This window comes from Orbicella faveolata, unplaced genomic scaffold (genome assembly GCF_042242905.1).
Source record: "Orbicella faveolata isolate gen_17 unplaced genomic scaffold, um_ofav_v1 contig_26, whole genome shotgun sequence".
Classification (NCBI taxonomy): Eukaryota; Metazoa; Cnidaria; class Anthozoa; order Scleractinia; family Merulinidae; genus Orbicella; species Orbicella faveolata.
In genome coordinates, this window is record NW_028301554.1 from 20,417,602 (window position 1) to 20,430,873 (window position 13,272).

General features: G+C 37.6%; 1 protein-coding gene and 1 long non-coding RNA gene across 4 annotated transcripts in view; one reads left to right on the forward strand and one right to left on the reverse strand.

Annotated features, from left to right (window-relative positions):
- Positions 1-13,272, reverse strand: part of LOC110066684 (uncharacterized) — a 30,839-nt gene that overhangs the window by 14,834 nt on the left and 2,733 nt on the right. The window contains exons 1-3 of one of the 3 annotated variants that reach the window (XM_020773923.2): positions 7,088-7,163; positions 3,288-3,472; positions 554-802 (exon numbers count right to left, since the gene is read on the reverse strand). In XM_020773923.2, the coding sequence (XP_020629582.2) occupies positions 554-802; positions 3,288-3,472; positions 7,088-7,106 (453 nt within the window). In that variant the 5' untranslated portion in view covers positions 7,107-7,163. Of the gene's footprint in view, positions 1-553; positions 803-1,954; positions 2,130-3,287; positions 3,473-7,087; positions 7,164-13,272 lie in introns of those variants that run through there. The other 2 variants (XM_020773921.2, XM_089295313.1) reach the window with 2 other exon arrangements.
- On the forward strand, positions 2,122-7,359 carry LOC149108475 (uncharacterized). Its single transcript, XR_016208937.1, has 2 exons — positions 2,122-2,494; positions 3,768-7,359. It is a non-coding gene; the product is annotated as an uncharacterized LOC149108475 (long non-coding RNA).

Here is a 13,272-nt window from a genome sequence, read left to right on the forward strand (position 1 = left end):
TTTCACTAAAAAATCATATCTTCATTGCACGCAGTGAAGATACTATTTTTATCCTTCACACTGTCAAGATATCTTTCCTTTTTGATAACATTTTTCTTTTGTCCCTTTAACTACACTTAAATTTGTTGATGTATGATTGAAACATCTTCGGATCTTCTTCGGTCGTCTTCGGCAATCTTTGGCAATCTTCAGCAATCTTTGGAAAATATTCAGAAATATTTGGAAAATGTTCGGAAGCATTTGTGTGGCCTTCGGAACAATTTTGGAAAATCTTCGGAAATCTTTAGAAAGTGGTCAGAAATCTTCAGAAAATCGTCAAAAATAGAATATTACATGCCTGCTTGTGGATACGAATTTTATCTTCTCGTGTTCAACTCGATATCTCACTCGTTTGCTGCACTCACTCATGAGATATTGAGCTGAACACTCAAAGATAAAATTTGTATCCACGTGCGGGTATGTAATACCCTCTATATTATAACAATACAATGCACATGTATGTGCACTGTACCCCTTTTCTTCATAGCAAAAGCTTGAAAGATTTCATCATTACCTGGCATGGATATCCTGGCCTCAGGTTCCCATAACGAAAGCATGTTTTCACCCCTCCCACAATGATTGTACAATATCCCGGTTTAACAAGACATGCATCATTGTAACACTCTTCACATGATAGGCAGGTGAATGGAGTACCAGTGCATCTTCCATTAGAGCAGTGGTCATTTCTGGTGCAGGCTTTACCATCATTGCATGGTAGGGCATTGTCATTTGTCCATGACGTCTTGTTACTGTAGTGGCATTTCTAATATGACAATTCAAAAGATATTGAAATCAATTTCTAATTTCTCAAAATTGTTAATTTTCATGAATTTTATATGACATTATATTAACCGCTCCAGGTGGTGAATATAACGTTTCTGAGCTTTGTTACTAAGCTTGCCACCTTTGCCATCTTGGCAAGTAAACATGGCGGACAGTTGCTGAATGAATTTTTTCATTTATTCGGCTGACATCACTCCAAGTCCAGGATATTTGAAAGGATGGAGAATTTTCAAAATGACTGCTGTCGCCCTTGGACCAACAATCCTTTCAAGAACTCGTATTCAAGGCATTCAAGAGTCGTAAACACAGTGGTTATGTTGATCGCCAGCAGGTCAGACAGATTGACCAAAATTTATTTTCTTCAAACTAAAACTACTCATTCTTAGACAATGATGACAACTGCGAATGAAGTCAACAACGATAAAACAAAGGTACCAGATGAATTTATTTTTCGCAGTGTTTTGTTCGTTTGTTTTACTGCCAAAGTCAGTGAGTGAATTGATTCCCAATCGATGTACATGTAAGCTTATTAAAACTACGGCTGCATATGTATATGCAAATGAACAATTGTGTATCTGTTTTTATATTTTAGTCCATTATTCTCTGTTGTTCAGCTCTCAAATTATACTAAAACAATTATTTGCCCCAGGCTCAGTGAATATTGTTGACAATATTCTCTGAGCCTTCGGCAAACAATTGTTAATTATAAAAATTAAAAGTGTTTTTATAGTGGCCTATGTAACTGAGATACATACTACGCACACTCTGATTGGTCAAGAAAGTTGCCAAACCTATGTTCTATTGTACTGGTAAACAAATTGGTTCCTGATATGGCAACTCTACACAAGAATGAGAACTCAAAACACTGGCAATAACAAATGTAATAAACAGTTTGGTCTTTTCACTGGCTGAGATATTTGATAACACGAATATCTTTTCATATGGAAGAAGTTGGTTGTGATATATAGGTGTGAGGTACGGTTATGTAAGGTAATGTGAGGTAATTCATTATTTACATGTAGAGTAACAAGCTCTGCTTAGCTAAAAAGCTACTTCATAGGTAGCCCACTATTTAAATAATACAAATATACATTTATTTAATTGAAGCAGAAGATCACTCCAAAAAGCTTACTTTCTTTTCTCTCCGCTTATAGAAAGTAAACATTCAGCTTTTCCACCCATCGAAGTTTCAGCCTCTGAAGTGCCTGCTATCCAGAAGAAATTCGTCTTGAAAAAAGCGACCTCGGAGGCCACCATTTTGAAACTGTCTTGGCAGCCAGGCCGTGTTCATGTGACATCATTCCGTCTGACTCGAAATTGGCAGAAAGGAGAAAACCTTGCAACTGACTTGGCATCCTTCACAAGGTCACCAAAATCGATTTTTTTTCAACGCGATTATCCACTTCACTATCTTCAATGCTATCATTTCGGAGTTTAGAACATGTTTAGCTCAAAATAATATGGCTCAAGAGCAGCCATAACCCAGAATGGTAGTTAAAAGGCTCTTCAGAAGCCATGTGGAAAAAAAAATTCTCTCGGATGGAAGGATGTCACGAAAAAGTGGCCTGGCTGCTGAGTACTGTTCAAAATGGCGGCAACAATGTACAAATTTTGGGCTTCTTTGGAGACGAATTTCATAAGGAAAACCTGCACTTTAGAGGCTGAAACTTTGGTGAGTAGCTAAACTTAGTACAAGGTTTTTATTAGGGTTGACAAAAAATATACGGTTTTTGGAGTGACCTTAAGTACAAAAGTAAATACAAACTAGTTAAAATGTAAGTACATAAAATTAAAGTGATAATTGACAATAAAAGATAAGCTTGATCTTTTTTCCATTGCAAAAATGTTTTGCCAATTCTGTTTACACTTGAGTTATGAGAGAAGTTTTAAGCACTCTGAGTGCTTTCTTCTGTGGTCTGTGGAGTATGTATTTCTGACTACAGCTGGACTAGATTGATCAATTTTGGTTGTTAAAAAGTAGGGAAATGATTTCTGACGAGATGACATTAAAGTTCATCAGTAGTGTCAACTTTAATTAAACCCAATGTGGTTTGGTTTCCATGATAAAGCAAGTTTCAAGCAATAGTTTTCATTTGGCAAAAATATACAGAAAAAACGAAATTCCAAGCCTCAACAAAAGTAAATAAATTCTAAATAAATTTCAAAGGCAGTGTTTCTAGACTTCAATTACTGGCACTACAGTTAGCTTAAAATAGTGCTCCGGTTAGCTTAAACATTGCTCAAGTTAGCCTAAATATCACTGACATGACAGTGCTTAGCTCTCAATAATATTGTCTGGATTTTAACCCTTACACAAAACCCTTATTCCTCGTTGACACTTACCAATAATGTCATTAATTGACATAATTCACCATTTCGAGTTTTCAATGAGCCCTCACCCAGTCACTAAGTTCATGATGCCTTTATATTTACTAATAAAATGCTTAACTAGGACTCTTTCATACCTGACAACGATTCCATGGATTGATTGTATTGTATCGATAACAGTTTCCATTTATTCGGCATTGCCTTAATTCACACTTCGCTCCAATTTTATAGTAGCAGGAATAACAGCTGCAGGTATAACTACCAACTGTGTTGTGGCAGTTATGTTGACATGGCCTTGGGTTTGAGTTACACTCATCCACATCTAGAAAAAGAAACCATTCTGAATTTTACTCATTTTCGTCATTAAGTTAGGGAGCCTATATAACAAAATTGTAGTAAGTTAGTGAAGCTGACTTTTTTAGCATAGGCCCTTCAGTTGTTTTGACAAACCTGTGCTAACACTCAAGTTGTCAGCCTCAATAACTCACTACAGCTAATTAACCTACATTATCCTACATAATCAAATCAAAAGTGGGCAATTTACTTAAATACATTTTTGAGGATTACATTCACAATCATTGTAAAGAATTTTGATTCATTTGATAAACAATTCTTAGGCTATCAACACAAACATGCATGTACTGATGGACATCGTATTGCTGATGGGAAAGTGAATCAATAAAAAATTTTGGGATTATGACACCTCTGAGGAAAAGAAATGAACTGTAAAGGCACACCCAAGAAAATGGTTTCAAGCACCCTGGAGGAGCCTTTTTTATTTAAATATCTGATGTAGAATATGTAGTCAATATTTAGTAGATGAAAGTGAAGTGTGATCATCTGTAGAATATGTAGTCAATATTTAGTAGATGAAAGTGAAGTGTGATCATCACAGTAAATTTTCCAATTTAAGCAACTGGAAAGAAGAAGCCTGAAAAAAATCAGGGCTTCAACGGGATTCGAACCCGTAACCTCTGCGATACCGGTGCGATGCTCTACCAACTGAGCTATGAAGCCACACATTGACCTCGCTCCCAATGTGTGGCTTCATAGCTCAGTTGGTAGAGCATCGCACCGGTATCGCGGAGGTCATGGGTTCGAATCCCGTTGAAGCCCTGATTTTTTTTTTCAGGCTTCTTCTTTCCAGTTGCTTAAATTGGAAAATTTACTGCGATGATCACACTTCACTTTCATCTACTACCACAGTTCAAATATGAATTATTTCATATATACTTCACATCATTTCACTCACGGGAAGATATGAACTCAATTAATTGACCTCACTCCCAATGTGTGGCTTCATAGCTCAGTTGGTAGAGCATCGCACCAGTATCGCGGAGGTCACGGGTTCGAATCCCGTTGAAGCCCTGATTTTTTTCAGGCTTCTTCTTTCCAGTTGCTTAAATTGGAAAATTTACTGCGATGATCACACTTCACTTTCATCTACTACCGCAGTTCAAATATGAATTATTTCATATATACTTCACAATATTTAGTAGGCCCTATAACATAAATGTACATCAAAAAACTCCAAAACATATTAAGCTTACATCTGGACAATAGTTAACAACTATTTGCCCTCAGGGGAGGGGGGCACTCTCTTATATGGGCTATATGGGTAAGCGCAGCCCTGAAGGGTATGGTTTTTCTGCTGTTTTGGTCATAAATAGGGTATCGATTTTGGCCATTTTGGTCATAACTAGGGTATGGTTCTTGCACTTAGGTCTTGATATGGGTATATTTTCAAGAAGAAGCTCCTTTTGCATCATTATCGAAAAGAAAATCAACAAAAGCCATTCATAAATTATGTTTACGGCAATTTAACATTGGTCTGGACTAGGGAACTGATTATAAGGCAGGTCTGAAACAGGGTTTTGAGTTAAGGGTCAGCTCATAAATAGGGTTTCAAATTTTTGGTCAGGTCAAAAATAGGGTAGGGAAAATCACAGATTTTGGTCATAAATAGGGCAAGGGTTTTGGAAAGCGAGCCACACACCCCCGCAAATTTTTCTGGGAGTACCCCCCTCCCCCAGGTATTCGCCAAAGGTTAAAAGAATCTTGGAGTCAGATTAACTTGCCACCTCCAAGCTAAAATTACATCCTTTTTATGCATGGAGGATTTCCACTGGGCATTTTTGAAAGATTGAATAGCAATTTTGCACTGGCAACAGAAGAACTTGTTCTCGTTTTGTCGAGCCATTTTGAGAAAATGAAATAGCCAATACTCATGAACAGACAAATATATTCATGTAGGCCCATTTTTCTTGCTCGTCTGAGAACAGCAGCTCAACAAAATGATACCTATACATTGAAAGTAACCAAGTCTTTAAACATTTTTCTATTGAAATAATGTATCCAAAAAACAAATAGATCTTCAATTCCAGTTACATTTTGTTGTTACTTATCATTTTGGCCTTCTGAGCTAAAGCTACGCGTGAGAATGTTCTTACATGCTCAGTAACAAAGCCTCTACCAGTCTTACACCTGTAATTTGCACGGATGCACCGTCTTTAACCTTGGCTTTTCTAATTCTAGGAAGACCAGCCCTGGCACATACTTGTAACCAGGCCTTCTCGTGTTTTTCTGGTTGTCATCAATAACAAAAACCTCATTGCGTGTCAAAAGAACATCATGGGAGACGGATTCCCCAAATAGGACGGTTGTGGCTCATCCCATCTGAACCCCCCTCTCTTTTTATGGTCAGTCATCACTCATTACTCTGAGAAAAGGGGCAATACAGAATATCAAAGGCTCCTGTGAGCCAGCTCATGGATGAACGTTTCTTTGTGCCTCAGTTTCAAAACAAATCTTCGTGTGAAACTGAGTTTGATTTGCATAAAAATGAACCTGTAGACGGAAGCCATATGAATTGTTTCCCACTGAGACTCGTTCTCACACAGAGGCAAGTGGCAACTCGGAAATGGCCTATTAGATGAATGGAGAAAAGGTAGTTGAATAAAAAGGGAAGAGAAAAACAGGAAAATAAAAAAAACATCTTTTGGTCAAATGTGATGCATAGGTTCTGATGTCCAAATATGGTTGCTTATTGAAACCCTTTATGTGGCTGAATTCGTTCTTTGGTAAAACCATTTCACAATAAATAATCATTTATTACATATTTGAAATAGAACAAAGACAAAAAATCAAGATGAACACCACTTTTAATAGGAACAGTTTCTTAAATTTCTTATTAAGTCCACTGAAATACTGACTACTATAATGAAGCACATAGAAGCTAAGAGGAGACATTGTAACCAACAGTCTCCTATACATGCAGATTATACATTTTGTGTTAAGTTATAAATAGCATAATCTTCACAGCAGCAGGACACACATGTAGTAGAAGTACAGCATGATAACAACCATTTTAAGAATTGCGTGAAAATTAAACAGGTATAAGCTGGAACAGTTAGGATAGCTTATACTTCAAATAAACATTCCAAGATTTGTATGTAATTAATGGAGACAGATTAACACAGTCTATTCTTGTGTTCCCTTAAGATGGGTTCTAATAGTTTCATTTAACTGTAGTCCCAATGTAAAGGACTGATGTTACTCTACATGTACATGCTCATGTATATGAACATGATATGGAGCTACTAATTTTAAGTTGAAGTTGTACTTCTGTATTCCACTGTAAAGTTACAGGTTGATTTCTGAGTTTTGTCAGACACATGTAGTGAGTTCAGGTGGATTTCATTTGTTGACATTCTTGACTTAAAGAAACCCACATGAGGTTCAAAAGTGTTACCAACTCTGTAATTACACATGCAGTTTTAAATATTTGCTTGTAACTGATGTCTTTCGCAAAGAATGAGTTCAAAAGCTCCAGTGGCAGCTGACACAAGTGTTGAAAGTATCTTATTCTCTTTGTAAGCAGGAGTATTTGACACGTATAGAATCAGTAATGGTGCTGTTAGTATTAACATCTGCTTACTTCTTACTGTCACTTGCATATTATATTGTAGTTGTTACTGCAGCATTCATCTGGGTTATTTGCATATGCACAATAGTACAACTTCACCTGCAATACGAAATAAAGATAACAGTTACATATTTTAAAAAGGTATAACTAGTTGTACCTATCGGTAAGTGCCAACGAGTGAATTGAGTTAGTAAACAGGAGTCGATTAAATTTTGTAATATTTATTTGGGATACTTCTAGTATAACAGGTGTTAAAATAAATTTCTTTTAGTTAATGTTTCAAATTATTGCTGTAATTGAAACAACATTGTTTATTTTTCAACTCAGTGAGTGAACAAACGCTAACCACTTAATTTTTTTGTATTTTTAACAATCCTGCGTGTGGGACCTCATTGGGCGATTATCTTGTCTACCATTCTGCTTTTTGAGGCGTATACATCTTGGATTTGTTGTGATTGAATCATACAATTGCTAAAGCTCAACAAGACCCGAGTTGTTTTCTGGAATGAATTCGAGTGTTGTTTACTTGATTCAGGGTAATGCTCAGGATTTGTTCGCCATCCGTTCAACGAATTATTTCGGTAAGTAGTTTGTCTGACATTCTGCTTTTTGAAGGAGAATGTAACTTGAATTTGTTGCAATTGAATCGCATAATTGGAAAACCTCATTCAGCGAAGGTGCTCTTTGAGAGTAAATTTCAATCAGTGTGTTGACAGCTCAAATCGAACCAACGAGTTCACTTCTGACGACCTCTGAGCAAAGTTCTTGCAATTAAAAGAAATTTCAAACCAAACATATACCATTAATCACTTAAAAACTTACCGTGAATCACCGAATTGATTGCAAATACTCCTTTAAAAACACATTCAAATTAAACAAATAACATTCACAATCTCCATCATATTACATGCAAGCTTGTTTTACACTGTTCTCTGCTCAACACTTTTGTCTCCATGAAAATGCGTTAAATCTAAGTTACATGTACCTCATTGATCCTTTACTAACTTATTTTACATTCACCTTCAAAAAGCAGACGCTGTGTCCCTACACGTATGTTCAGCAGCCGGAGAGGTTTTTCAAAGTAGTCCATGTCCGAATTCAGAAGGCTTCCGGCCGGTTGCCGTGGGTTGGTACATTTCGCTGACCCCTAGTCCACGGACTACCCCAATGGACCTGGTCCATGGACTACTTGAATGGACTACCCGTGGACTACCCTAAATGGACCATCCTGAAATCTGTGGTAAACATAAATTTAACGAAGCTAGAACCCGAACAAAAAATGCAATCGATCAACAAATACAATTACAGAACACTTCCTTTAACTATGAACAGATTTAATACCCAACTGGACCTTTGTCACAAAATATTACAACCGAAATCAAGGAAATGAGTTGCTTTTCTCGTTCCTTGTCATGGCGTAAAGAACTGGCTCGTAAGTCAGACATGAATGCAATTATATGTGCAAAATTTCCACTTACCATAGCTAGCATGCTTTCCATATTGTGAGTGACCGTAAGCGACTACTGCGCCTGCTAGCTACACTCTTTTGCAAGATGGCGGTGTATGGGGTTATGTGAATGTTGTGTCTTATCATGTAGGTAACAAAAGGAAATTTCGCTCGAATCCAATATTTTGTGGCAAAGGTCCAGGACCATCCAGATGTTAAGGTTGGAAAAGTTTGAGGATTAAATCGCAGCTGTTCTGATCGATCGCATCTCTTGTTCAAGATCGTTAAACCTGTTACATTGCAAGTGTTCTGTAATTGTGATTGTTGATCGATCGCATCTTTTGTTTGGGTTCTAGCATCATTAAATTTATGTTTGCCACATGTTTGCCACAAATTTTCAGGGTGGTCCATTTAGGATAGTCCATGGGTAGTCCATTCAAGTAGTCCACGGACCAGGTCCATCAGGGTAGTCCATGGACTAGGGGTCACCGAAATGTACCAACCCGGTTGCCGTGGCGCAGTGGTAATAGGTTTCGCTTGCCATGCCGGTGACCCGGGTTCGATTACTCTTGGGGTCGCCTGTCATAAAGTTCTTGTTATGTTGTTTTCCTTTTTTTAAAAAAAAAAAGTCTCACTGCCGGACGCAGAGTATTTTAACAAACCTGTCCGGCTGCCGGACATGTAGCCACAGCGAAAAGCAGAATGTCAGACAAACTACTTACCGCAAAAATTCGTCGAACAGATGGCAAACAGATCCTGAGCGTTACTCTGAATCAAATGAAATTGTTACTTTAGTTTTTGAACAATAGATGCCAATGTCAAATGACATGAATATTTGGAATTGGTTAGCTTAAAACCATAACTGTAATTTCCAAATTATTCAATTTGGAAATTACTGTCATGGAATTTTAGTACAAATTATTCAAATCATTCTTAATGTACACAGCTGTTCTATAGCAAGTTCTTACGTTAGACTAACTAAAGTCATTTCTGTTATGCATAAATTTACGAAGCTGATATGCATCATCTCTACCTGACAAGCAAAGTTTTGATTCAACAAAAATGTTGACATCAGTTTTTCAATCTATGGCTGAAGGGCCATGGATTCTATGTCATTGAGCGTGTCTGTTAACCAAAATCGTGTAACAAGAGAACATTCGTACTTAATCAAACTTCGGATGTGCGAGGATTGCTTCCCGATTTATTTCCGAATGACCCACTGTACGATTGAGAGGAACAAAACATGTGAAGATTAGTCACGATTGATTTTTCGGTAGACTTTTGGTTGGTCAAACCTGTCAATGTTCGTAAGAGCGAGTTGCTTGTCAAAATGGAGAAAAAAATGCGAATTTACTAGAAGAAGCACAGCATTACGGAGCGTTATCAATGACTACGATCTCTAACCGCTAACCGTACATAAAACATTGTAGACTCGTTTTCCCACGCTCTTTGAAGTGACGCGAATTGGTGAGTAGACAAAGTTTTCTATTTTTTCTGATATAACCAGGTACAGCTATCAGCGAATATGCCAAAACATTGTTCTCGAATGATCTTGCATGATTTTGGGTGGTTTCCAAAAGGTTTTGATTGGAAATACGATTGTTACGTGCCTTCAAAGCAGCTATCGAGCAAATAAAACGCACATTTGCAAATTGATGTTTATTTCATGTTTTCATACAACTCGGAACTCAACGTAATGTTTGTTATAAATATTTGTTTCAGCTACATGTACAGGCAGGATCGATTCTAAAACGCTCTGCTAACAAAAAGCTATCTGAACCAGGTTGATACAAAGATCGTTCACATAAATTCTTCACATGGAAATTCTGGATTCTTTAAAAGTCAAATACCGACAGATCAGGAAGGTTTGCTTTACATAATTATCTAAACAAGAGTAAGTTTCGTGTCATCTGTTCACCATTGTTAAAGCTTAACTGGATAATATTTCTACATTATCTCAAAGGGATGTCATTGGTTTTATGAAAAGCTTTTATGGAGCTAGAGTTATTGACGTCACCGTCTTTGGCTACATGGCACGCGAAAGTTTCCCGCGTCCGCTGGCGTTCCCGTCTTGGCCTTCCCGTCCTTGCATCGTATAAAGGTCCCTAATGTTGCTTGTGATGCCGAGGACATTAATGCCATGCACTCAAATTTTAAAGCAATATTGCTCAATGTAGAACAGAATCTGCAATCAGGCCGGTTACATCACTGGGCGACTCAAATGGAACAGAAATCAGGAATTCACTGTTCGCGGTAATTCATTCCTCTCAAGGAAACTCAAATCCCTTTCGAGGGATTATTCAACCCTTTCAAGGGATTATTCAGCCCTTTCGAGATATTTCAAGGGATGAACTATGGATTGACAAGCTTGCTCATGAAGAAGGGTCTTTTTTAGCTCAATTTTTTTAAAACAAAATTTAAACAAGAAAAGTGTTGGTCTTCTGGTTAGACCACAAAACAGTTGTTTTTGGACGTTTTCGGAAGGTGCGAAGTGCCATAAGTGCAATCCTCGTGTGTGAAGTGCGTGAGCCTCCCACGCCCATAGGGTGTGTGAGGCGAGAAAATGACTGTCGGCTTTTCATACAACGAATTCGCTCCAAGCGGGGGTCGTATAATGTCACTGAGGTGACAGAAATTGCTTGACAGCTCCACCCACAACTTATGGTATGAATGGCTAGCTCACTTAATACATTGCCATTAAATATTCCTTGAAATCTATGAATGAAGAGGTTTGTCGGGGTTTTCAACGGCCATTCGCATGCATGAATGACCCTGAGAGCAAGCAAATCTACACGCAAACAAATTATTTCTGCACGTGACTGAACAATACTTAATCCTATAAAACTTATAACTTATTACCTTACAAAATCATCAGGTTTATAAGACGTTAAGTCTCGTTCAGTCTGTAGCCCCAAGACAAATACGTGCAGAAATCATTTGTTTGCGTGTATATTTGCTTGCTCTCGGGGTCATTCATGCATGCCAGTGGCCGTTGAGAAGCCCGACCTGTCCATCTTCAGTTATAAATTTCAAGGAATATTGCCAATGTATTTAGTGAGCTAGCCGTTCATACTTAGAGTAAAATGATAATTTTTACGAGTGGACCACTGCTAAATCGCTCGCAAGTGTGGAGTCAACGTCTTCCATTTTCCCGCGAGAATTACTCTCTTTACAGTGAAACTGATACGGCATCTATATCTTTTTGATGAGGTGTGAGTGTCATTTGATGACAGGTTGCGTCAGAATTAAACCAATGGGAATTTCCCGTTGCTGGAAGAACAGGTGATTTTGAACGAATTTAACATATGCATGCCGGACAGTGGTATTTTTTAGCGTCTCTCCCCATTCTCCCTCACTATTTTTATATTCACTTCAGACCTTTCATTCGAATATTGACCGTCGCCCGCATACGCAAAAAATACGACTGTTTATTTTTTAGCGTCTCTCCCCAGTCTCCCTCGCTGTTTTTACATTCGCTTCAGACCTTTCGTTCGAATATTGACCGTCACCCACATTCGCAAAAAATACGACTGTTTGCAGTCTCTCTTCTGGTAGGAATTATAAATGTTATCCAGAATTTTTGTCCGAGTTCAGTTTGATAATAAGAACTACCTCTTGTCAGAAAAGAAGCTTTTGTTATCTGGAGACATTGAATTAAACTCAAGTCCTGCAGAGATTCCTAATCCACTTACCTACCACTGTGGATTCATGTGCTCATCAAGCACCCATTTTTGGAATGTTGTAATCACTTTGCACATCATCTATGTGGGGGAGGAGAGACCTAACACTCTGAAACAAGATTGTTTTTGTTTGGAGTGAATTGTCAGTCTGTAACACTGCTAAAGGCACAAGGCTTGCTTGTGTTCTTAGTCTGCTCATTTCACTTTTAACTTTCTCACTAACCTTTATATTGTTTTCATTCATAGTAAGAATATACATATGCAGTGCAGAGCTGTTCTTGTTCTTTTGCAGTTGTTCAGCATGTGGTAATTGACATTTGTTATTTGGTATAGATTACTTGACATTCATTTGGCATTAGTTTGATAAGTATTTGACAGTTCTCTCTCAATCTCGCTTTCCACAATTTTAGCATTTAAGTCCCAGCGAGAGGGGAACTCGATGTAAGCTTCTTCGAAGCTACATGAAGCTACACGTCTCCTGGCCTAGAGAATTACACGTACCCCGGCCAGTCGAGGGTTGCGATATTGCTTTTTACAATAACTGTCTAATTTCCCACGTGTTGATTGGCTCATTTTTATCATCAATAAGAGTACAGATGGGTAAAATTTTAATTTATGCAAACTTTCAAGGTACACTTTCAGCTGTGAAACTGTCAACTTTTTAACCAATGATATTTTATGGACTTTTTTAAGTAGCCAATCAAAATGCGAGAAAAGCTATTGACAATTTTCATGTCATTTTGAATAAAATTCAGTTATCTTTGTTTACAGCAAGTTTACAGCGTCTTTTCCTCTCATTTATCCCGGCATTTGGCCACTTTGCGGTCTTGTTATTGTAAAAAACAAATTGACATCAATTTTCTATGCGTCTGTCCTCTTATTGATTTTAAATTGCGTCATAACATTGTCAAAGTTATGCGGCTTGTGGTTCCACAGCCACTTTGACAATGCTATGACGCAATTTATCATCAATAAGAGGACAGACGCATAAAAAGCTGATTTCAATTTGTTAATATGTCTCCGAATATACGAAAGACTTGTTATCAGCATTTCCAGTACAAACTACATCC